At 39.7% G+C, this 25,616-nt stretch overlaps 1 protein-coding gene across 2 annotated transcripts; it reads left to right on the forward strand.

The window, feature by feature from the left end:
• The first annotated feature begins 7,345 nt into the window (after positions 1–7,345).
• Positions 7,346–20,125, forward strand: LOC133541747 (ATP-dependent RNA helicase DDX39A). Of its 2 annotated transcripts, none has more exons than XM_061885315.1 (10): positions 7,346–7,511; positions 9,199–9,411; positions 9,517–9,644; positions 12,099–12,375; positions 12,452–12,570; positions 12,642–12,773; positions 19,156–19,265; positions 19,364–19,508; positions 19,574–19,721; positions 19,924–20,125. In XM_061885315.1, exons 2-10 carry the CDS (start codon positions 9,204–9,206, stop codon positions 19,938–19,940), a joined length of 1,284 nt encoding a protein of 427 aa, XP_061741299.1. In that variant the 5' UTR covers positions 7,346–7,511; positions 9,199–9,203; the 3' UTR covers positions 19,941–20,125. The 2 variants fall into 2 exon arrangements, with proteins under 2 accessions (XP_061741299.1, XP_061741300.1); XM_061885316.1 differs by having other exon boundaries at positions 7,360–7,511; positions 9,204–9,411.
• The last annotated feature ends 5,491 nt before the right edge of the window (positions 20,126–25,616 follow it).

Below are 25,616 nucleotides of genomic sequence, written 5' to 3' on the forward strand. Positions count from 1 at the left end.
TGGACGGGACTCTCGCTGCTGTCTTGGATCCGCTTTGAACTGAACTCTCGCGGCTGTGTTGGATCCACTATGGATTGAACTTTCACAGTATCATGTTAGACCCGCTCGACATCCATTGCTTTCGGTCCCCTAGGGCGGGGTATGGGGGTGTATTAGTGTCCAAGGCATGGGTAACTTACACATCTGTGAAGGCACCATTAATGCTGAAAGGTCCATACAGGTTTTGGAGCAACGTATGTTGTCATCCAAGCAACGTTATCATAGACACCCGTGCTTATTTCAGCAAGACAAGTGTTACAACAGCGTGGCTTCGTAAAAAAAGAGTGCGGGTACTTTTCTGGCCCGCCTGCAGTCCAGACCTGTCTCCCATCAAAAATGTGAGGCGCATTTTGAAGCGTAAAATACGACAGCGGACACCCCAGACTGTTGAACGACTGCAGCTCTACATAAAACAAGAAACGGGAAAGAATTCCACTTTCAAAGCTTCAACAATTAGTTTCCTCAGTTCCCAAACGTTTATTGAGTTTTGTTAAAAGAAAAGGTGATGTAACACAGTGGTGAACATGCCCTTTCCCAACTACTTTGGCACGTGTTACAGCCATGAAATTCTAAGTTAATTATTATTTGCAAAAAAAAATAAAGTTTATGAGTTTCAACATCAAATATCTTGTCTTTGTAGTGTATTCAATTGAATATAGGTTGAAAAGGATTTGCAAATCATTGTATTCCATTTATGTTTACATCTAACACAATTTCCCAACTCATATGGAAACAGGGTTTGTATTATTACACCCAAAAATGTGTTTTCTTTTACCCTTTCAATAGTTACTCCGTCTATCTGTATTTGTGTTTGACTTTCTCTTCTACTGTCACCAAATAACATTATTTTAGTCTTACTGAGATTCAAACAGTCTGTTTTTGTCAAACCATCTTTTTAATTTGTGCCAGTAAAATTAAAATCAAGAATGAATGTGAAACTGTCTATAAAAGAATCATAACAGAGAAAACGCTTAACAAATTCAAGAATGAACTACAAAAGCAAAATTGGAATACTATTTATGATAAAAAAAGAAGTTAATACAGCTTATGAAGAATTCTTAAACAAATTTAAAATACTATATGATGGAAATTGTCCAGTAGTAAATTATAAAAGGAAGTCAAAATACGGCGAGTTTAAACCGTGGATGACTAAAGGACTCCAAAATGCCTGTAAAAAAAGAATATTTTATAAAAGAAATTTATAAAAAATAGAACTTTGGTAAATGAAAATAAATTTAAAAAATATAAAAATAAACTAATCAATATAATCAGAATGTGTAAAAAATATTTAATATAAATAAACTGGAATATAACAAGAATAATATAACAGGTGTATGGAAAATATTAAATGGTATTATTAGAAATAAAAATGATGATAATCGATACCCACCATACTTTATGGAAAATAACAACATGATTAAGGATAAGGAGGTGATAGTAAATACATTTAATGATTATTTTATAAATATTGGACCGAAACTAGCAGAAGAGATAAAGGTAGAAGGGACAAAAATAGATGCAGCAGATTATATCAACCCAAACCCTAAAACAATGTTTTTAAAACCAGTAGTAGGAAGAGAAATCAGGGACATAGTCAAAAGTTTTAAGAACAAAACAAGCAAAGATGTGGATGATATAGACATGCAAACTTTAAAGTATGTGATAGATGGAATTAGTGCTCCATTAGCGTATCTATTTAACCTTTCATTTGAAGTGGGAGTATTTCCTCAACTAATGAAAATTGCAAAAGTTGTTCCTATTCACAAAGCGGGAGACGGACACTTATTCACAAACTACAGACCAATCCAGACTAGTGATCGATTGCTAACGATGGATTCTGATGCGTCATCTATGTTGCTGCTCCTCGATCTTAGCGCTGCTTTCGATACCGTCGATCATAATATTTTATTAGAACGTATCAAAACACGAATTGGTATGTCAGACTTAGCCCTGTCTTGGTTTAACTCTTATCTTACTGATAGGATGCAGTGCATCTCCCATAACAATGTGACCTCACACTACGTTAAGGTAACGTGTGGAGTTCCCCAGGGTTCGGTCCTTGGCCCGAACTCTTCAGCATCTACATGCTAGGTGACATCATACGCAAATACGGTGTTAGCTTTCACTGTTATGCTGATGACACCCAACTCTACATGCCCCTAAAGCTGACCAACACGCCGGATTGTAGTCAGCTGGAGGCGTGTCTTAATGAAATTAAACAATGGATGTCCGCTAACTTTTTGCAACTCAACGCCAAAAAAACGGAAATGCTGATTATCGGTCCTGCTAGACACCGACCTCTATTTAATAATACAACTCTAACATTTGACAACCAAACAATTAAACAAGGCGACTCGGTAAAGAATCTGGGTGTTATCTTTGACCCAACTGTCTCCTTTGAGTCACACATTAAAAGCGTTACTAAAACGGCCTTCTTTCATCTCCGTAATATCGCTAAAATTCGCTCCATTCTGTCCACTAAAGACGCTGAGATCATTATCCATGCGTTTGTTACGTCTCGCCTCGACTACTGTAACGTATTATTTTCGGGTCTCCCCATGTCTAGCATTAAAAGATTACAGTTGGTACAAAATGCGGCTGCTAGACTTTTGACAAGAACAAGAAAGTTTGATCACATTACGCCTGTACTGGCTCACCTGCACTGGCTTCCTGTGCACTTAAGATGTGACTTTAAGGTTTTACTACTTACGTATAAAATACTACACGGTCTAGCTCCATCCTATCTTGCCGATTGTATTGTACCATATGTCCCGGCAAGAAATCTGCGTTCAAAAGACTCCGGCTTATTAGTGATTCCCAAAGCCCAAAAAAAGTCTGTGGGCTATATAGCGTTTTCATTTCGGGCTCCAGTACTCTGGAATGCCCTCCCGGTAAAAGTTCGAGATGCCACCTCAGTAGAAGCATTTAAGTCTCACCTTAAAACTCATTTGTATACTCTAGCCTTTAAATAGACTCCCTTTTTAGACCAGTTGATCTGCCGTTTCTTTTCTTTTTCTCCTATGTCCGGTCCGATCCGGTGGCCATGTACTGCTCGCCTGTGTATCGGTTGGGGACATCTCTGCGCTGCTGATCCGCCCCCGCTTGGGATGTTTTCCTGCTGTCTCCGCTGTGAACGGGACTCTCGCTGCTGTGTTGGATCCGCTTTGGCCTGGACTCTTGCGACTGTGTTGGATCCATTATGGATTGAACTTTCACAGTATCATGTTAGACCCGCTCGACATCCATTGCTTTCCTCCTCTCCAAGGTTCTCATAGTCATCATTGTCACCGACGTCCCACTGGGTGTGAGTTTTCCTTGCCCTTATGTGGGCCTACCGAGGATGTCGTAGTGGTTTGTGCAGCCCTTTGAGACACTAGTGATTTAGGGCTATATAAGTAAACATTGATTGATTGATTGAATCTCAATATTACCACAGTTCTCCAAAATATTGGAAAAAATATTTAAAAATAGATTCAATGGCTTTGTAGAAAAAAATGAATTATTAACAGATAGGCAGTATGGTTTCAGGAATAATCGATCAACAGCACAAGCATTAACAGATTTAATTGAAGAAATAACTGATAGTATTGATAAAAATAAATATACAATAGGAGTATTCTTAGATCTTAAGAAGGCTTTTGATACAGTAGACCATAGTATTCTTATTAGAAAAATGGAAAAATATGGTTTTAGGGGTGTTGTTCTGGAATGGATAAAAAGTTATTTATCTGATAGAAAGCAGTTTGTACAGATATCACAAAAAAAATCATGTTGGTTAAATATTAAATGTGGGGTACCACAGGGGTCAGTCTTAGGGCCCAAGATGTTCATCATGTATATAAATGATATTTGTAAAGTAACTGAAAACCTTAAATATGTGTTATTTGCGGATGACACCAATGTACTCTGTTCTGATGTGGACTTGCAGCAGCTCCTGAGGACCGTCACCATGGAGATTTATAAACTAAAAAAATGGTTTGATGCTAATAAATTATCATTAAACCTAAATAAAACTAACTTTATGTTATTTGGAAATAAGAGAAATGATATAGATGTAAAATTATATATAGACAATGTTAGTATAGAAAGAGTAAACAAAATCAAATTTTTGGGTGTGATCTTGGACCACAGGATCTGCTGGAAGTCACACATTACATACATCAAAGGGAAGTTGGCGAGAAGTATTGCTGTCCTGGGTAAAACAAGGCACATTCTTAATCAAAAAACATTACACACTCTTTATTATACACTTGTTTTACCATATTTGAGTTACTGTCTAGAAGTTTGGGGAAATACATATAGGACGAACATCCAACCACTATTCATAATGCAAAAAAGGGCCATCAGACTGATACATAACACAGGACCCCGAGAACACACTAATGGATTATTTATAAAAACATTTGATTTAAAACTACCAGATCTCATCCAACTCAAGACTGCCCAAATGATTTATAAAGCAAATAAAGATTCACTTCCAACAGGGTTACAGAGAAGATTTTTACAGAGAGAAGGGAATTATAATTTAAGAGGAGAACTACTTTTTAAGATCCAATATTGTAGAACAACGCAGAAACGAATGAGTATAACAATAGCAGGGGTTAAAATATGGAACTGTTTAAAGGATGAAATAAAACACAGCACCAACATAAACCAGTTTAAAAAGCTTTTTGAATCATTTATCATTAGTAAATATAAGAAAGAAGAGCAAACATTGTTTTAGAAAGACAATAATATATAATATGTATATAAATACAATTTATGATTTCATAATTGTACATATAGGTTATATTAAAATGTATATTTTACCACTTTATATGGAATTTAAATAAATTGTGTATATATAATATATATATATAAGTGCACAAATGTATATGTTTGATTTAAATGTTAAACCGTGTATATGAGACGTGTGCTACATATATGTTGCTTATATATTGTTTAAAAAAAAAAAGTCATATAAGTGAAGCATGTTTTAGATTTTATATATTTTGAACCTTGTTCTTGTTGTGATGGGGTAGGTTTATATAAGCGTTGCTTCAACCTACACCCTTTCGGCTCAATCATTGCTCAAATGAGTGTTTTTTTTTTCTTTTTTTGTTCTTTGTTTTATGTGAAGATTGCCGAAATAAATAAATAAATAAATAAAATAAATAAAACATTTGTTCTGTTATTATTTGTATTAGCTTCTGTGTGTTCTCTCCTGAACAAAATGCAGTTGTATCATCCATCCATCCATTTTCAACTGCTTTTTCCCTGCAGTTGTATCATCTGCAAATAATACTAACTTTAAGTCCTTTGTAACTTTGCAAATGTCTTTTTCATAGACTGTAAGGTAAGTGACAAATATATAAGACACAAGAAATAAAGTAAATAAAATAAATAAATATTAATAGATACAAAAAGTGGTCTTACCTAAAAGAATCTGAGGGATTTTGCTTAGTATGCTCGTTAGTTTAGTTTGCTAGCTCGTAGTTCGAAAGACAACATGTTCAAGATGAAACCCAATGCATGAAACTTTGACCTGAACAAGTCAGTACACAATGTTCAATCTCGTCTGAAAAAGTAAGAAGTGCCTGGCTAACTTTTTTTGTTTTATGAAATTGTGCCTTCAACTGCAAATAATTACCTTCTCAAACCACTTTCGAAGATTCCTGTTTCTCCAACCTGCGGCAAGAAAAAGATGGATTTTCTGAACAATTACGTTTAATGGCGGGTTCATCTGTGTCTACTATTTATGACATCGAAAGAGACAATGGCACTCATACTTCCCAACCCTCACGATTTTCCCGGGAGACTCCTGAATTTCAGTGCCCCTCCCGAAAATCTCCCAGGGCAACCATTCTCTCAACTTCCACCAGTACAACATTATTGGGGGCGTACTTTAAAGCCACTGCCTTTAACGTCCTCTACAACCTGTCGTCACATCCGCTCTTCCTCCATACAAACAGCGTGCCGGCCCAATTACTTCATATAGGCAGCCTAAATATACACACACAAGTGAATGAATGCAAGGCATACTTGATCAACAGCCATACAGTTCACTCTGAGGGTGGCTGTACAAACAACTTTAACACTGTTACAAATATGCGCCACACAGTGAACCCACACCAAACAAGAATGACAAACACATTTCGGGAGAGCAGCCGCACCATAACACAACATAAACACAATAGAACAAATACCCAGAAACCCTTGCAGCACTAACTCTTCTTCTTCTCCCTTTTTTAATGGCAGTTGGCAAGCAGCCTTTTAGTGTGCATTACCGCCACCTACGGAAATGGAGTGAGGACCAAGGTGGATCTCTACTCTATATTCTTTTATTTAGCCCAGTGTTTTTTAAATATGTGTATAATGTTTTATAACCAGCACTAACTCTTCCGGGGCTCTACAATATACACCCCCCTACGAAGGAGACAATGCCACTAATACTTGCCAACCCTCCCGATTTTCCCGGGAGACTCCTGATTTTCAGTGCCCCTCCCGAAAATCTTCCGGGGCAACCATTCTCCCGTATTTCTCCCGACTTCTACCAGTACAACAATATTGGGGGCGTGCCTTAAAGCCACTGCTTTTAAAGTCCTCTACAATCTGTCGTCACGTCCACTCTTCCTCCATACAAACAGCGTGCTGGCCCAATTACTTCATATATGCAGCCTAAACATACACACAAGTGAATGCAAGGCATACTTGATCAACAGCCATACAGGTCACCCTGAGGGTGGCCGTACAAACCAATTTAACACTGATACAAATATGCGCCACACTGTGAACCCACACCAAACAAGAATGACAAACACATTTCGGGAGAACATCCGCACCATAACACAACATAAACACAACTGAACAAATACCCATAACCCCTTGCAGCACTAACTCTTCTTCTTTTTAACGGCGGTTGGCAAGCAACCTTCTGGTGTGCATACCGCCACCTACCAAAATGGAGTGTGGACTGGGGTGGATCCATACTCTATATTATTTTATTTAGCCCAGTGTTTTTTTTTTTAAATATGTGTATAATGCTTTATAGCCAGCACTAACTCTTAACAGACGCTACGAAAATGTTGGCAAGTATGATATAGAGATTGAACAATTTTGTTCCGAGTATTGATCCCTGAGGTATGCCACAAGATATTTTTTAGCTCTTTGGACATGTGTTCTCCTATCTTCACATATTGTTTCTTGTTGGTTAAGTAGCTTCTTACCAGTTCAATACTGGTGGCCTTTTTTTCTATAAAGCAGCAGATTTTTTTTGGACTCCCTTACCATTCCTCGCAGTCACCCGCTTTTTTTTCGATTGAGATGAGGAGTCCATCGTCCAATCCCCGGCTTCGTTCATTGGCTGCCTTAAAAAAAATTCACCAATGACGTAAAGCAGTTTACGAAAGGCGGGACTTCCGGTTGACTGTACGAGACGTAGTAAGGCCTCGCATGCGGTTTCGGAGTTCCTGCTGCATTTAACCAATATTGAGGTAAGTTTCTCGCATAAGTCCTGTTTAATGAAAATGAGTGTGTCGTCTTTCATTACGTGTCTGCAATTGTGTTCGAGATCGGTGTTTTTTTATGAGCGAGGAAGACACTTTAAATAGAGCGAGACTTCCCTCATTCATTGTTTCTTGCTTCTATTCAGTGCGCTAGCATGTTGTGGCCTAGCCTAGCATCACTTAGCTTCGCCGGCCCACCGTCTTTTACTTATTAGTTTGTTGTAAACAAACCACACACTTTCGAATTAATTGCGTTTATTTATTTAACGTTATTGTGTTCACTGTTCGTGGTTGTATATACACAAGGCGGGGTTTTCAATAACATATTTCTGGAAATAGCATGTTAGCTAGCCACGTTAGCTATGGTTACGCAACACAATAGCCAAACTAGCCAGTTTGTTTAACCAATGAGTACTTTATAATCAAACATATTATTCTGACTAACCTTTGTTTAGAAGCTGTAAAATAATTTGAAATTACGTAGTTACCTATGATTAAATAATTAATTTAATCACGGACGGTTGAATATTTGGACTCAGCGTTAATGTTAATCACTCCTAATAGTTGTATTTTATTTTTTTAATGACCAATAAGCATACATTTATAACTCACACAAAAGTCAAGGCACTTTCAACGTCTAGGAAAGAAAACAAAAGCAAATTCAGAGCAATAATACAAAAAAAGGGCTACCAAAAGCACTTTAAAAGTTTTTTTTAACAAGGATATCGATTTAAGGACTTTTGTACTCTTAATCATTCTGCAATATTTGATTGGTAATTGTAACCCATAAAGCCAATTACAAAATGTAGGCCTTACTTTTATAAATATCGACATTTATGTCCATGGTGTACCCCGCCTACCACCCCCGAATGCAGCTGAGATAGGCTCCAGCACCCCCCGCAACGCCGTAAAGGACAAGCGGTAGAAAATAGATGGGATGGATGTAGAAAATGTGTTGCTTGTGGAATAATAATTTTGACAAACATGTCTATGTTACAGTCATTTTCAGAAATGCCAAATTTGATTTCTTCTATAGAGAATGGGGACATCTCCACACCCTTGTTTCTCAGCCAATCTCCGATCTCCTTCCAAAACACATGTACACTCACATTCCATTAACAGATGAATGACATCCTCTACAGCTCCACACATATAACAGCCATCAACCTCCATGTTAAATTCAACTTTTAGCTACGGCGTGGCGCAGTGGAAGAGTGGCCGTGCGCAACCCGAGGGTCACTGGTTCAAATCCCACCTAGAACCAACCTCGCCACGTCCGTTGTGTCCTGAGCATGACACTTCACCCTTGCTCCTGATGGGTGCTGGTTGGCGCCTTGCATGGCAGCTCCCTCCATCAGTGTGTGAATGTGTGTGTGAATGGGTAAATGTGGAAGTAGTGTCAAAGCGCTTTGAGTACCTTGAAGGCAGAAAAGCGCTATACAAGTACAACCCATTTATTTATTTATTTAAGTTTAAAAAAATTCTGTGAAGGGTATAATTAATTTAATAATAATAATTAATAATTAGGATTTGTATTTCTTTAATTTTGGAAAGATTTGGGTATGTAATATATATATTCCTTAGCTCGAATTTTGTAAACTCCTTCAGGGTACATTGTCTATGAACTGTCCGGAAAATGTTTTTTCACTAAAACTCCCCTCGTATTGCTCCATAGACAAGATGGCTGAGACTGACGTCGATAATGAGTTGCTCGACTACGAAGATGACGATGAGCCCCAAGGAGCACCTGAGACTGCAGCCCCCGCCGGGAAGAAGGAGGTGAAGGGCTCTTATGTTTCTATCCACAGCTCTGGATTCAGGGATTTCCTTCTCAAACCCGAGCTACTCCGCGCCATCATTGACTGTGGTTTTGAACATCCATCTGAAGGTAATCCATCAGGAATTATAAGGCGGCAGACATAGTGCTCGGCTGTTTCTATTTCTGGCAACTGCTTACATGCGTTAATCTATTTTTGTCCACCTTTTCATACAGTCCAGCATGAATGCATCCCGCAAGCCATCCTAGGCATGGACATCCTTTGCCAAGCCAAGTCCGGTATGGGCAAGACTGCTGTGTTTGTACTGGCCACCCTTCAACAGATCGAACCAGTTGATGGACAGGTTGGTATACATCTGATGTGGGCCTGGGCCGATAGTCAAACAATAAATGAAAACGAAGTCAATTACTTTGCTTGCTACAGTTTTGCCTCATCAAGTCATAGAAATGGGGTCCCACTCTTTGTAACTGTTTGGAAACAAATGATAAATGTATGCATTATCCTGTTATATCTCACATTCTATATTGTGTTTTGGAAAAATGTTGTCATAAACTTTACTTACCGTATTTCCTTGAATAGCCGTGTAATATGCGCCTGCCTTGAACTACTGCCGGGTCAAATTCGCTCCCCAAACTTATTAGTGCATGCTTACTTTTACCGCCGGGTCTAATTTGTGACGTCATGAGTGACGCTTCCCCTGTCGTAATTTTCAAAAAGGCGGAGGAGTTTTATTTTGCTTTTACTATGTGTAAACCATGGGTCTTGTTTCACAGCCATACAGATCAAACTGGTGGTTGTGATATAAAACAACTTTAACACTCTTACTAATATGCGCCACACTCTGTGAACCCACACCAAACAAGGATAACAAACACATTTCGGGATAACATCGGCTCTGTAACACATTATAAACGCAACATAATAATTACCCAGAATGCCATGCATCCATGACTCTTGGCTATATTATACAGCCCGCTAGCACCAGATCTAAAAAAAAAAATCTGATTCGGCAACTTTGGCCTGCAGTGTAAATGTAGTCAAAGTTGTTTGAAGGGTATGTTCCATGTAAAATTGTGGTGTTTTTGTGGGGTGCAAAGCAGCAATTAAATGTTTGCTTATTTCAATGAGCGACACTGTTTGGCGAGGGCAGTTTTGAAAATGGCAACTGTGTCACGGAACCATTGAAATTGGTGCCACTCACTGTACTTAATATTAGTTCAATAAGCTGGGGTATAGAACCTGAAACTACCATGCCTTTGGAAGATTTCTACGACTCAACATCATTCCATGCACATGCAGACTCAGTCTTAGAACGATTGTAACGTTATCACTCTTTGCAGAAAAGAATCTGTCCAAATTGGTAACAGCTATTGAGAGTACTGGAGATTTTATTGATTTGGCAGAAGGAGTCATTTAATCAAATGTCATTATTTACCGTGTTTTTCGGATTATAGGTCGTTCCGGAGTATACGTCGCCCCAGCTGAAAATGTATAATAAAGAAGGAAATAAACATATACGTCGCACTAGAGTATTAGTCTCATTTTTGGGAGAAATGTATTTGATCCAACATCAAGAATAGACATTTGAAAGGCAATTCAAAATAAAGAAAGAATAATGAACAGGCTGAATAAGTGAACGTTATATGACGCATAAATAACCAACGTAGAACGTGCCTGGTTTGTTAACGTAACATAATATGGTAAGAGTCATTCAAATAACTATAACATATAACATGCTATAGGTTTACCAAACAATCTGTCACTCCTAATCGATAAATCCGATGAAATCTTCCTCAATGTCGCTTCTAAACAACTCTGCCAACTCCAAAGGTATGTGCCGCTTCCTCTTGTAGTTTTCTGCTGCATATTTCACTACGTCCAGCTTGTAATCTGCAGTACATGATTTCCTTTTCAGTGCCGTTTTTGTTCAGCCCTTCTCAGTGTTTATAAGTTACCGCCAACGTTGAAATGATCCATTTTAATAGCTACGGCAGTAGCATGTAGCAGTTAGCATCTCATGACCACTTCTGCCATGACCCTCCCCCACCGAATTCTTATTGGTTGACGTGTGTGTGACGATTGCTGACATTTTCTTCGTCTCTTCCGCAAATGAGATAAATATTATTGGATATTGTGTAATCTGCAATACATGATTTTCGGTGCCATTTTTGTTCAGCCCTCAGTTTTTATAAGTTACCGCCAATGATATGATCCATATTAATAGCTACGGCAGTAGCATATAGCAGTTAGCATTTCATGACCCTCAATGCACTTCTGCCGTGACCCTCCCCCGCTGAATTCTTATTGGTTGACGTGTGTGTGACGATTAGTGACGTGTGTGTGACGATTGCTGACATTTTGTTTGTCTCTTCCGCAAATTAGGTAAATAATATTATTTGATAGTGTGTAATCTGCAATACATGATTTTCGGTGCCATTTTTGTTCAGCCCTTCTCAGTTTTTATAAGTTACCGCCAACGATATGAACCATTTTAATAGCTACGGCAGTAGCATAAAGCAGTTAGCATTTCATGACCCACAATGCACTTCTGCCATGACCTTCCCCCACCGAATTATTCTTGGTTGATGTGACGATTGCTGATGTGTGTGTGACGATTGCTGACATTTTCTTCGTCTCTTCTGCGAATGAGAAATAATATTTGATATTTTACGGTAATGTGTTAATAATTTCACACATAAGTTGCTACGGAGTATTTGCGACTTATATTTCAAAAAATACGGTATTGAGCATTGGTTTATTGAAATGATGTTCATTCTTCTCAACTGGTGTCTTGCAGGTGGCTGTATTGGTCATGTGCCACACACGAGAGCTGGCCTTCCAGATCAGCAAAGAGTACGAGCGCTTCTCCAAGTACATGCCGGCAGTCAAATCGGCAGTCTTTTTTGGCGGTATGCTCATCAAGAACGACGAGGAAGTCCTGAAAAAGAACTGCCCCCACATTGTCGTGGGAACGCCGGGTCGCATTCTGGCTCTCATCCAGAACAAGACCCTCAGTCTGAAGAACGTCAAACATTTTGTCCTGGATGAGTGTGACAAAATGTTGGAACATCTAGGTATTTGTTGTAATTGTTGGATGTTGTTTGGCGTTTGCGCTGGAGCTCATTGGTGTACCATCCTGTCTTTGCACAGACATGAGGTGTGACGTGCAGAACATCTTCAAGATCACTCCCCACGAAAAGCAGGTGATGATGTTCAGTGCCACACTGAGTAAGGACATCCGACCGGTCTGTCGCAAATTCATGCAGGATGTAAGTAGAATTTTTTTTAAACAAGGCTTGCATGTTTGCTAGCAATTGAAAGTAAAAGTCATCTATCTTAGCCCATGGAGGTGTTCGTGGATGACGAGACCAAACTGACGCTGCATGGCCTGCAGCAGTACTACTGCAAGCTGAAGGACAGCGAGAAGAACCGCAAACTTTTTGACCTGCTTGACGTGCTGGAATTCAACCAGGTAAAAATTATATTTGCTATTTATGGTGAAGATCTGACATTAGGGCCCTTTTCCACCCAAAGTCCAGAAACTTGCGCTTCCACTGCATTTTACAGTTTAGGGTCATTTTCCGCAAATCGGTAGATGCATCAGGATTGGAATGCTGACTTTTCTGAATGAATGGACAAATGTCTCTTATCTACGTATTTTGAAAAGTACTACAGACAGTTCTCAAATGTAGATCTAGCGTGGCCACACACAGGAGGAGCGAACATGCTAACTGCGGTGCCAAGCTAGCTTGAATGAAATGCGAAAACAACCAAATACTACTTTGTATTTTTCAACAGAAGCCTAACTGTTTTAATATCAGAGTAGCAAACTAAGAAGAAATGAGCAAGCAGATCAGGGGTCGGGAACCTTTTTGACTGAGAGAGCCATACAAGTCAAATATTTTTAAAAGTATTTCTCTGAGAGCCATATAATTTATTTATTTTTAACACTGAATACAACTATATGCGTGCATTTTTAAGAAAGACCAACATTTTTAGAGTATAATAAGTCTCTTATTCTTTTTAATAACATTGTTATTCTGAGGCTAACCAACAATAAATAAAACACTTCTTACCATTAATGTGACTCCTTGAACAGATGCGGTAGAAACCGGATGGATGGATGAAAATGCATGAGAATGTTTTATATTTTGAATGTTATGTTTGACACTGTGATTACCAGCGGAATTATTCATTACATATCGTGTTAAGCAATGTCAGCTAAGATTTATTTGCGAGCCAGGTGCAGTCATCAAAAGAGCCACATCTGGCTCTAGAGCCATAGGTTACCTACCCCTGAAGTAGATGAATAAATCAGAGACAATATCATCGCCTGAAAGAAACCTTTACAGTGAAAAATAAACCAACAAAAGTTTGTGGCGACTGCGGACGAAGAACATTCTGTGAGTTTTGTATTCAAGAAAATGAAGCCATAGATTGATAATCCCCTGACACCACACTTGGGCAAAAACATGACACTAGAAGCAAATTCCAAAGGGCTGGTTTGGAGGAAGTATGAAGGAAGGCAAGTTTGTTTTATACATTTATGCCTCCATGATTTGATTTGAACATTTTACACAGATCACAAATACATAAACACATGTAAGAAAAGTTGGTATTGCATATTAGGGACCCTTCAATAATACATTTGTAATATATAATAGGGGTGTGACTATTCCTTGTAAATTTTGATAATATTGGTTGTGATATACGATTCAGGGAAAATATTATTATTATTTTTTAGAATTATACGATCCCAAACAACTGTGAAATAAATAGTAGTTATTTAACCATCCATCCATTTACTACCGCGTATTCCCTTTTGGGGTCGCGGGGGGCGCTGGCGCCTATCTCAGCTACAGTCGGGCGGAAGGCGGCATATACCCTGGACAAGTCGCCACCTCATCGCAGGGCCGGTTATTTAACCATTCAGGCAATTTTCAATCAAAGTTCAGTGTACAACATTTTAAGAGAACATTTCTCTGCTAAATAATGTTCAATCTAGCCTTATAGTGTCTTTTCTCCACCCTGGCTTGCCATTGAAGGACAGCATCTCTGTTGATGGTGTTGGTCCATAGACTCCTTCAGTTGATGGTGTTGGTCCATAGACTCCTTCATCCATCTTCTATTACTTTGTTTCTCATCAAATGACTTCTCCTTGTGTCGCGGGAATCGCTGTCACTTCCATTGTGTCTTCTGTGTTTTAAAGTTGTTTGCAGTGGTTTTGTTGCTTGTAGTGAATAAGTTGACAGTGAAGGAGAGACAGTTGATGATACAAACCCAGGGAGTCAAAACACACGTACAAGAGCTGTTGTTGGCCACACACAACTCGCGTTTAGCACACAGACAGCCAAACTCTCGTGGGACTCTGTTCACTTTTGTGCCGCATTTGAGTCACACACATCAGCACCACCCCTTAAAGACACACACACACACACACACACACACTATTGTCGTGTGGTGATCACCTTTTGTTCTGACTTTTCTTGACCAACATATGTATCTGCTACTTCTGTTTTGATGGCACCACAGACAGGGAAATAGACTTAACGTTTAAAATCTTTATTTTTCTAAGTAATAAACTTCATATAAAGTCTTGACATTTTTAAGTCCAATGGTTTCCTTTTTATAGTATCGATAAAATCAATCAATGATTATTTATATAGCCCTAAATCACTAGTGTCTCAAAGGGCTGCACAAACCACAACACAAATCACAACGACATCCTCGGTAGGGCCCACATAAGGGCAAGGAAAACTCATACCCAGTGGGACGTCGGTGACAATGATGACATGAGAAACCTTGGAGAGGACCGCATATGGGAGAGTGGGACAGAGGAGAAAAAGAAAAGAAAAGGCGGATCAACTGGTCTAAAAAGAGAGTCTATTTAAAGGCTAGAGTATACAAATTAGTTTTAAGGTGAGACCTAAATGCTTATACTGAGGTAGCATCTTGAACTGTTAACGGGAGGGCATTCCAGAGTAGTGGAGTCCGAACGGAAAACGCTCTATAGCCCGCAGGCTTTTTTTGGGCTCTGGGAATCACTAATAAGCCGGAGTCCTTTGAACGCAGATTTCTTGCCGGGACATATGGTACAATACAATCGGCAAGATAGGATGGAGCTAGACCGTGTAGTATTTTATACGTAAGTAGTAAAACCTTAAAGTCACATCTTAAGTGCACAGGAAGCCAGTGCAGGTGAGCCAGTATAGGCGTGATATGATCAAACTTTCTTGTTCTTGTCAAATGTCTAGCAGCCGCATTTTGTACCAACTGTAATCTTTTAATGCAAGACATGGGGAGGCCCGAAAATAATACGTTACAGTAATTGAGGCGAGACATAACAAACGCATGGATAATGATCTCAGCGTCGTTAGTGGACAAAATGGAACAAATTTTTGCGATATTATGGAGATGAAAGAAGGCAGTTTTAGTAACGCTTTTAATGTGTGACTCAAACGAGATAGTTGGGATTGAAGATAATACCCAGATTCTTTACCGTGTCACCTTGTTTAATTGTTTGGTTGTCAAATGTTAAAGTTGTATTATTAAATAGAGGTCGGTGTCTAGCAGGACCGATAATCAGCATTTCCGTTTTTTTGGCGTTGAGTTGCAAAAAGTTAGCGGACATCCATTGTTTAATTTCATTAAGACACGCCTCCAGCTGACTACAGTCTGGCGTGTTGGTCAGCTTTAGGGGCAAGTAGAGTTGGGTGTCATCAGCATAACAGTGAAAGCTAACACCGTATTTGCGTATGACGTCACCCAGCGGCAGCATGTAGATGCTGAAGAGTGTAGGGCCAAGGACCAAACCCAGGGGAACTCCATACGTTACCTTAACATAGTCCGAGGTCACATAGTTATGGGAGACGCACTGCATCCTGTCAGTAAGATAAGAGTTAAACCAAGACAGTGCTTAGCCTGACATACCAATTTGGGTTTTGATACGCTCTAATAAAATATTATGATCGACGGTATCGAGAGCAGCGCTAAGATCGATATAGATGACGCATCAGAATCCATCGTTAGCAATAGATCCTTAGTCATTTTTGCGAGGGCTGTCTCCGTAGAGTGATTTGCCCTGAAACCAGATTGAAAGGTTTCACATAGATTGTTGGACGCTAAGTGTTCATCTAACTGCTCTGCAACAATTTTTTCAAGGATTTTTGAAATAAAGGGAAGGTGAGACACCAGTCGGTAGTTTACCTTGAGGTCAGGATCGAGGTTAGGTCTTTTAAGGAGAGGGTGAATAACCGCTTTTTTGAATGCTGGGGGAACAGTGCCAGAGGAAAGTGATAAGTTTATAATATTTAACACTGATGGACCTAATATTACAAAGAGCTCCTTGATAAGTTTCCCAGGAAGTGGGTCAAGTAAACATGTTTGTTTTATTCCATTTACATGTAACAATTCTTCTAATGTTATTTCATCAAAACAAGAGAAACTATTTTGGAGGGCAGTATCCGCCGTATATACAGTCGTATCTGTGTTAATAGAACCCAGTTGTAGCTGGGACGCATTGTCTTTGATCTTCTTTCTAATGACTTCAATTTTCTTATTAAAGAATTTCATAAAGTCATCTGCTGAGTGGGTGGAGCTACTGGAATGAGTCCCTTGTTGGCTTAGCGATGCTACCGTACTAAACAAAAACTTGGGATCGTTTTTATAAAGGTGGATGAGATTAGAGTAATAATTAGCTTTACCTAAGGTAAGCATGCGTTTTTAAGGTATTAAACTATCACTCCATTCGTGATGGTGCACCTCAAGTTTAGTCGTGCGCCATTTGCGTTCCAGCTTTCTACATGATAGGTTTCGCTGAGACCGATGACGTTAAGATTGTTGTCTCTAATGACCTCATTAACTAGTAACGTTTTGGGAGACAATGATCTTATGTTTAAAAAACCTATATTATGGGTAGTGGGCTGTTTTAAGGAGTTTTTGATCAAATTACCCGTAGTATCAATATTAATAATGTTGCGTTTATTATGCGTAGTGCACTTCAAATAATTACGACCATATCTAGGAATTGATTTGACGGGAATTTTCCGATTGTTTGTTTGGTGCTGTGATAAACTGAATGCATCATAATTTGCCACCTCAGTAGAACACATGTCCAACTCCGAAACTATCATAGCAGAAAAAACTTGTTCTAACTTAACTGACTCCTTACCCAGACCAGTAGGCTCGTGTCTTCCTTTTAAATCCGGCTTCAGCATGGAGGGAAGCGGTGCTCTGTGGGGATTAGCCTTTTGCTTTGTTGTTAGCCCCGCTCGGCATCCGCGTTTCTGCTTTCGATCACACCGCTTGCGTGTCTTCCATAGACTGCCCCCGCTGGTACTATACTCCGCTCCTTCACAGGCCCAAGTATTCCCATGCTAGCTAGGTGCTCCAACATACACATCTTTTAGTCCAAAACGGCCCAATCTATCAACATCCAGAATTGTCTGGCGGTCGTAAGTGATCACGGAGTGTCCACGCTGTAAGCCAGCCATGAAATTTGCAAAATTGTCCGGTATTTTTTGCCAAATGTTCCATTTCTACCGAGAACTTCAAGCCGCAGCCTGTCCTGGCGCCGCCATCTTGATTGTCGATTGACATTCTTTTAAAACAATCTTGGATTGATACCTATCTCTTCAAAGGCAAACTTGCCGAGCACAGACCAATACACTTTAAATGTAGGAATATAAATCGATATATCAAACAATTGTTACACCTCTAATATATACTATCGGGGTTCCCCTGGATTGCCACCATATAGTGGCGGGAGAAAGAATGAGGCGTGGTCAATATGACATTTTCATTTTGATTTGCAATTATGCATGTATTTTCTTTTAAAATTAATAAAATGTTTTATGTAAATTTAAAACAAGTAATAGATATTAATATAACATTAATAAAATAAAGTTCCTATCAGAATCACAATCATCTTTAACACATTTGACTTGGTAGACTGTGCTCTTTGGGCTCCTTGAAAAGGGGTGGAAAAGCGCTATACAAGTACAACCCATTTGTTCAATGCTGTTTCAATTGCTGCTTATTGTAAAAGTAACACTTTATTCTGCCCTTTCTGAATTTTGTTTTATTTTGCCAAACAGTCCTTTGAATTAGATTTGGAAAAATATATCTATAAATGTGTTTCGTTGATATTTTTCACAATGTCACTAAAGGTAACCACACTAAAAGTCCATTATAAATACACATGAAGTGCACATACATATAGGAATCACCATAATATAAATTAGAATACATTGGAAAAAAGCAATACAATTATGCAGGATGAAGGTTGAGTTCTAATGCTGCTAATATACAATAGATTAGGTAACTCATGTTAGCATGGCCAATCGCAGGGCACAGATAGACAAGCATTCATATCTTTGGACAATTTGCGGTTTCCAATGAAGCTAACATGCATCTTTTTGGAATGTGGTGGGAAACCCACGCACTCATGGGGACAAGTGCACACTCCACACGGCGATGTGCAAACGCAGGTTGGCAGGCGTAAAGTTAGACCTTATTGTCGGTAGTAATGGTAGAATATGTAGAGCGGTTGAACAAGAAATGCATTAATTAACTTAAAATATCTTTCTCTTCAACTTTCTCTCCTTACTTTTGCCGGCTGTCAACTACTTTAGGTGCGCCACCAACTGACGCGCTTCTGACAGGCCATGGAAATGCACCGTTTTGTTGTTTTCAAAATAAAGCAATGAGGAACGTTTTTTATGATATTGGAGCTATTTTGTATTTATATTATTTATTGTGGGACTTCAGCTGTAAATAATACATGCCATTGTTTATCACATGGCAACAATATCAGCCACTATTGCTTGTGTGTAGTAACCCTGTCTTGCCTCCAGGTGGTGATCTTTGTCAAGTCCATTCAGCGTTGCATCGCTCTGTCTCAACTTCTGGTGGAGCAAAACTTCCCTGCGATTGCCATCCACAGGGGAATGGCTCAGGAAGAGAGGTAAGCACTCCCAGCTGTGGGCGTGAACTCAACACATCGTTGCCTTCAAATCTCATGCCAGCTGTGCCCGTCTCACTGTGCCCCCTTTGTCCCTCAAGGCTGTCTCGCTACCAGCAGTTCAAAGACTTCCAAAGGCGCATTTTGGTGGCCACCAACCTCTTCGGCCGAGGGATGGACATCGAGCGGGTCAACATCGTCTTCAACTATGACATGCCGGAAGATTCCGACACCTACTTGCACAGGGTAAGGACATGTAGTAGAGCAGGGTCAAAGGTCATGGCTTCACACCTGCACTGTCTGCTCATCAGGTTGCCCGCGCTGGTAGGTTTGGCACCAAAGGCCTGGCTGTAACCTTTGTGTCCGACGAGACCGACGCCAAGACTCTGAATGACGTGCAAGACCGCTTCGAGGTCAACGTGGCCGAGCTGCCCGATGAAATCGACATCTCCTCTTACAGTACGACGCTTGCCCTTTCTAATTAGTCGCTCTGCTGTCATCACCTGTCATTATGCTGCCTTTAAGAGAGATAATCGCCTGCTGTTATTTCATTAGTCAATTTGGGACCACAGTTGGCAGAGCAAGTTGAAAGGACTGCTGAGAGTTGGAATGTTCAGCTGTTGTTGAGATCTGACGTCTGCTCTTTTCTGTCCCACTCTAGTCGAGCAGTCCAGATGAACTTCCCAGCCTCCTCCGTGATTCCTGTACTTGGACGTAGATGTACTTTGCTCTTTATTTGAAAGCTCCACGCGCTCCCTTTCTCCACCAAACCTTTTATCTTCATTGTTTTGGGGGACTTATGATTGCTTTTATTTGTCTTTTATGGTTTTTGTTCATTGGAATTAAAAACTTTTTATAAAATATCATAGCACTCTTGCTTTTTGTTCTCAGTACCACTCTGAGCGGGGCATGTTTACCACTCTGTTGAAAATGTACAGTTGGTTTTCCTGTTTAAAAAGATCAGATGAAAACCAAAACAGGTGTTCCCATCCAAAACATGGTTACTCCAATTGTCCTGCAAAATGGAAATGAAAGACATTTTATAGAGCATAAATATGGTTTTACATGCAAACAAACATTTAACTAGGTTTGCAAAATTCATTGAATCTTTGTCACGAAAAATCAGTGTGATGATCAACATTTATACGGAGGCCATTGTGCAAACCAGGGTGTCCAAACTTTTCTCCACTAAGTACTGCACATTTGGATATTTTCCGGACCAATTCCAACCATTGAACTGTGGTGGAGGGTCCGAAGCTTAAACAGCAAACAAAGTGAATTTAGTACAGAAGTTTTATTTACCCATAATCAAAAAGTACAAAGTTGGATTGAATTGCCCATGGAGACACAACGTCCTCCGAAGGACTTGAATGATCGAGAATCATGCAAATCACACATAGGATTGGTCTACTGGCCATTTATGTTTCCCTCATGTGTCAAGGTCCCGTTGTTTTGAACCTGTTTGTTCTGCAACATCCTTGAATCCCTTAGTCATAATAGACAATAAAAAAGTTTTGTAGAATGATCAGACCGACCATACGTTCAACTCTAACCCACATATGCACTTCCAGTGGATCAGAATAGAAAACGAGAACGAGCAGACATTCCACTACTTTTGTGTCCTTAATGCTTTTCAACCTCGCTCTCTTTCCGGACTTTGACGGACGCAAAATATGGTACCAAAAGGTCAGAAATTCCACTAATTACCCCTCTTCCAGGGTTCTAGAACCCTGGACCATACCGATTTCTGACCCAGGCCACTTACTTAAAATCTCTACCACAGATAAAGGCGAAAACCCCAATGTTGTTGTACAGGGGGGGGGGGCTTCACGGTGGCAGAGGGGTTAGTGCATCTGCCTCACAATACGAAGGTCCTGCAGTCCTGGGTTCAAATCCAGGCTCGGAATCTTTCTGTGTGGAGTTTGCATGTTATCCCCGTGAATGCGTGGGTTCCCTCCGGGTACTCCGGGTACTCCGGCTTCCTCCCACCTCCAAAGACATGCACCTGGGGATAGGTTGATTGGCAACATTAAATTGGCCCTAGTGTGTGAATGTGAGTGTGAATGTTGTCCGTCTATCTGTGTTGGCCCTGCGATGAGATGGCGACTTGTCCAGGGTGTACCCCGCCTTCCGCCCGATTGTAGCTGAGATAGGCGCCAGCGCCCCCCGTGACCCCAAAAGGGAATAAGCGGTAGAAAATGGATGGATGGATGTTGTACGGGGCGAAAATTCCTCTATGACCCTCACTGAACAATCGCTGTTATCAGCCTGCAGCAAAACCATATCACAGAACACAATTAGTGGCCTCCCCTTTGAATTAGTAAAATGGAATAACCGAATACTTTGATCATGAACATAATTAGATGAATATATATATAAATATATATAATATATGCTTATTCAGATTTATTTCACATTAAAGATCAAACAAAATCTGTTTAAAAATGAATATAGACTTATGACTGTAAGCTGTTGCAGAATTATTTTTCCGGCATTTGCAATGAATGTAGTTACCAATATGACTGATTACCAATTGATTTTGAACACAAAACTGAATTTCGTATGAGTCCCTGCTCGATAAGTGCTCTTGTAGATCTCTCGGTGGTGCCTCAGGCTGGTGGCCTGCCAACACCTCGTTGGGCTTTTGGCTGCCTTGGCGGAGAAGGAGATCCACACCAACAGTCTGGCTCCGTCTCTCTTTGGGGTGTGGCTCAGTCCATTGGGCAGACTGTGCAGTGGCATGTGCGCGCTGGCCGCTTCAGGGAAGGCTGGCGTAGAGTTGGAGTTGTTGGTGCTCAAGTCGAGGCCCTCGGCTTTCTTCAAGGCCTCCTCGCCGCTCGGCACCCCCGGCACCTCTTTCCACAGCTGCTGGAGGTCCGGCGGACACATCGTGGCTGGCAACCTTAGTAGTTCTCGTCATCGCTGGCATGGTGTTTTCTCTCCTGAGGTTCCTCCCAGTCAGGTTTCGGGAGTTGGTCTGGGATCCAACTTTGACCCTGACCCTCTCGGCGGGTGGAAGGGAATCTGGAGCCTGTCATCGAATCTGCACACAAATTATGCATTTTGTAAAATACCATTTTGGTCTCACGCTGATTCCGCCTTCCAAGGAAGCTGCTGGTCCTGGGAAGGGCTGATCTGTATGCAGTTCATAGGGTGAAAAATTCAAGGCCGTAAAAACAGTTTTATTCAGGGACATTCGAATGATCATTAATGCTAATGGGAAAATGTCAATCAAATTCAATTTGGTCTGTGCACAGATTTTAGCCAATTTATTTTGATTCTTGTTCATCCTTTCAACCTTACCTTGTAACTGAGGATGATAACCTGCATTCTTAAAATGGGTGCTGTTGTTTGACCTAATCTTTTTGGGGAATCCATGTCGGGGTATTAGATCATTTACAAAACGTTTAATTACTGAATTGGCATCCTCCTTTGAAGTTGCGGTTGCTTCCGTCAACCATTGTAATCATCAATTAAATGAAAACCTCAACGCGCTCAAAGTTGACACAATCCAAACTCACCTCCTCCCCCTTCTGTCCCTGAAAAAGGGACAGTGTTAGCCGTAGTAGTAAAAGTAGTAGTAGTAGTAGCACTTTCAGAAACATCCAAGAAAAAGAAAAGGCAGCTGATTGTCAAGCGCAGTAAGATCAGAGGCGGAGGCCAGGTCATGTTTGAGGCCAATGTTTGCTTTTGCAATAGTAATATGGCACAGTGGGAGAGTTGCCGTGCACAACCCGAGGGTCCCTGGTTTAATCCCCACCTTGTACCAACCTCGTCACGTCCGTTGTGTCCTGAGCAAGACACTTCCCTCTTGCTCCTGATGGGTGCTGGTTAGCGCCTTGCATGGCAGCTCCCTCCATCAGTGTGTGAATGTGTGTGAGAATGGGTAAATGTGGAAGTAGTGTCAAAGCGCTTTGAGTACCTTGAAGGTAGAAAAGCACTATACAAGTACAATCCACTTATTTATTTGTTTTTTACCTTACCTAGTGAATTATTGTGGCCTCAACAATTCACTAAGTAGTTTATTTAATTTAGTCTTTATATGATAGGACAATACACAGAAACATTAAGTTCAAAGACAGATATGTTCTGTTCCAGATTATATCTAAATAGCTACTTTCCATCTGCAGTCCCTGGCTACCTAAATTAAAGGAATACAAAAATCATGCAATAAAATTATGACACTAGTTAGTCATAATTAATAATGTATATATATTAATAATAATTCATCAATAAATAATCATACTATAGCGTGTAATCAAATAAAAAAAAGTCATAAAATGACCTTTCATTGACACCTTATTTACATCATCACACAAAGACAATACATGCTCTTGTTCACATCTGTCATAATTTTTAAAAACAACCATGATTTTAACAGCCATACCTCACAATTTACAACATAAATGCTCTTATGGATGAATATAATGCACATTGTAACTTTGTTCCTCAAAACTTTTAAAAATCATACAATTCGTATTTAGACCTGTTTTAATTGCTCTTTTGAGAGCTGAGTCCCGATTTTTCATTAGAATCCAATTCAAGGTCTTTTTTTTTTTAGCACTTTTCTTCCTGGGTTTTGTTTTAGTGTATTTACAGATTATCTTTTTGAAGTGTGAATCCAATGTAATTCTAGTAGGGCTGCTTATCAATTGTGTCATGTGGAAGCCGTTTATAATATCCTTAAGTTTCTTTCTACACGACTTATTTAACCAGTCCAGTTTAACGTCCACCATAACGTTCAATTCTTTCATACTGTGCTGTTTGAGGATGTCTGAAAATGAATTGAGAAAAATGTCTTTACTGTAGCTGTGGGTGGTCGGTATGCTACAATTACCTTGAAATACATTTCTGAGGACAATGTGATTTTAATTCCAACGCACTCAAGATGATCTACTGGGAGGGTTATTTGTTCACTTTTAATGTTTTCCCTTACATAAATCATAACTCCTCCCCCCTTTGTCACTTGATCTGTTTTTTCTGTAATCTTGCACTCCGAGACATTAATTTGAACCAAAAGTGTTGTGGGTTTTAACCATGTCTCCGATAGACATAGGTACCCCAGATTAGTGATGGGATTGGCAGTTCTTTTGACTGTACTGAATCACTAGAATCAGTTCCTTAAATTGATTCGTTCAAAAGATTCGTTCACCGAATCACTTATGCAGCAGCAGTTCTGTGTGCAGGTCGGCGAATCATGAGTCAGTCAGTACAGTATAATAGTTTCCCCAGCGGCAGACCTCGGTGTGTGTGAATATGACAAGATAATAACAAGTTATTTAAGAATTTGCTACAAATATTATTTTCTTTTTTTTCTTTCTTCTTTTTTGTGTCCTCTCCATGAGGTGTCCATGACATTTTAAAATGGATCTGAAAACAAAATTTAAAAAATAAGTTTTTTAAAGTGGTAAAAATTACATACAAATTTACAAATGGTATTATTATTTTTACATTTTAACATTTGACTCGACGACAAAATTGAAATATATTCTTAAATCTGTTTGAAATGCAATTATTTTCTACATTATTACATTATATTTATTTTAACAATTCATAGTGGATTTGACAAGATACAAAAAACGATTCTAAAATGTGTTACAGGTTTTCTTTTTTCACATTACATTTTATAATTTTAACATGTAATGTTTCTAACAAAACATACATGTATTAAAAATGTAATAAAAATAACTCTTCCTTTTATATCACATCCAATGTGTTTTTTTTTTTTTTTTTTTAACAATTATGATCACTCTAAAAGCGGTATATAATAAACACGATATGAAAAATAGAATAAAAAATGTGTGCAGGTCGGCGAATCATGAGTCAGTCAGTAACAGCTTCCCCAGCGGCAGATCTCGGTGTGTGTCAGTTCGCGAACGACACAAGCCCTCAGCAACCAATGAACGACGCGCACAGTGACTGAACGAGATCCTCAATGTGACGTCATCCTTTGCGACACAGTCACTTCTCTGTGTCAGTATGTTCGCGAACGTGATTCACGGGATTCACGTCGCGACACAGTCAGTTCTCTGCGTCAGTACGTTCGCGAACGTGAATCAAGCGAATCACATGATTCACGTCGCGACACGGTCAGTTCTCTGTGTCAGTATGTTCGCGAACGTGATTCACGGGATTCACGTCGCAACACAGTCAGTTCTCTGTCAGTACGTTCGCGAACGTGATTCATGGGATTCACGTCGCGACACAGTCACTTCTCTGCGTCAGTACGTTCGCGAACGTGAATCAAGTGAATCACGTGATTCACGTGATTCACGTCGCGACAGTCAGTTCTCTGCGTCAGTATGTTCGCGAACGTGATTCACGGGATTCACGTCGCGACACAGTCAGTTCTCT

The sequence above is a fragment of the Nerophis ophidion genome, linkage group LG23 (genome assembly GCF_033978795.1).
Source record: "Nerophis ophidion isolate RoL-2023_Sa linkage group LG23, RoL_Noph_v1.0, whole genome shotgun sequence".
Lineage (NCBI taxonomy): Eukaryota > Metazoa > Chordata > Actinopteri > Syngnathiformes > Syngnathidae > Nerophis > Nerophis ophidion.

What these genes read in the sequence shown, in the direction of transcription:
- LOC133541747 (XM_061885315.1), top strand. Translation starts at nt 9,204, where the DNA reads ATGGCTGAGACTGACGTCGATAATGAGTTGCTCGACTACGAAGATGAC. An exon ending in TCGAACCAGTTGATGGACAG is followed by an intron (nt 9,645 to 12,098) that starts GTTGGTATACAT and finishes GGTGTCTTGCAG; the next exon opens with GTGGCTGTATTGGTCATGTG. An exon ending in GGAATGGCTCAGGAAGAGAG is followed by an intron (nt 19,266 to 19,363) that starts GTAAGCACTCCC and finishes TTGTCCCTCAAG; the next exon opens with GCTGTCTCGCTACCAGCAGT.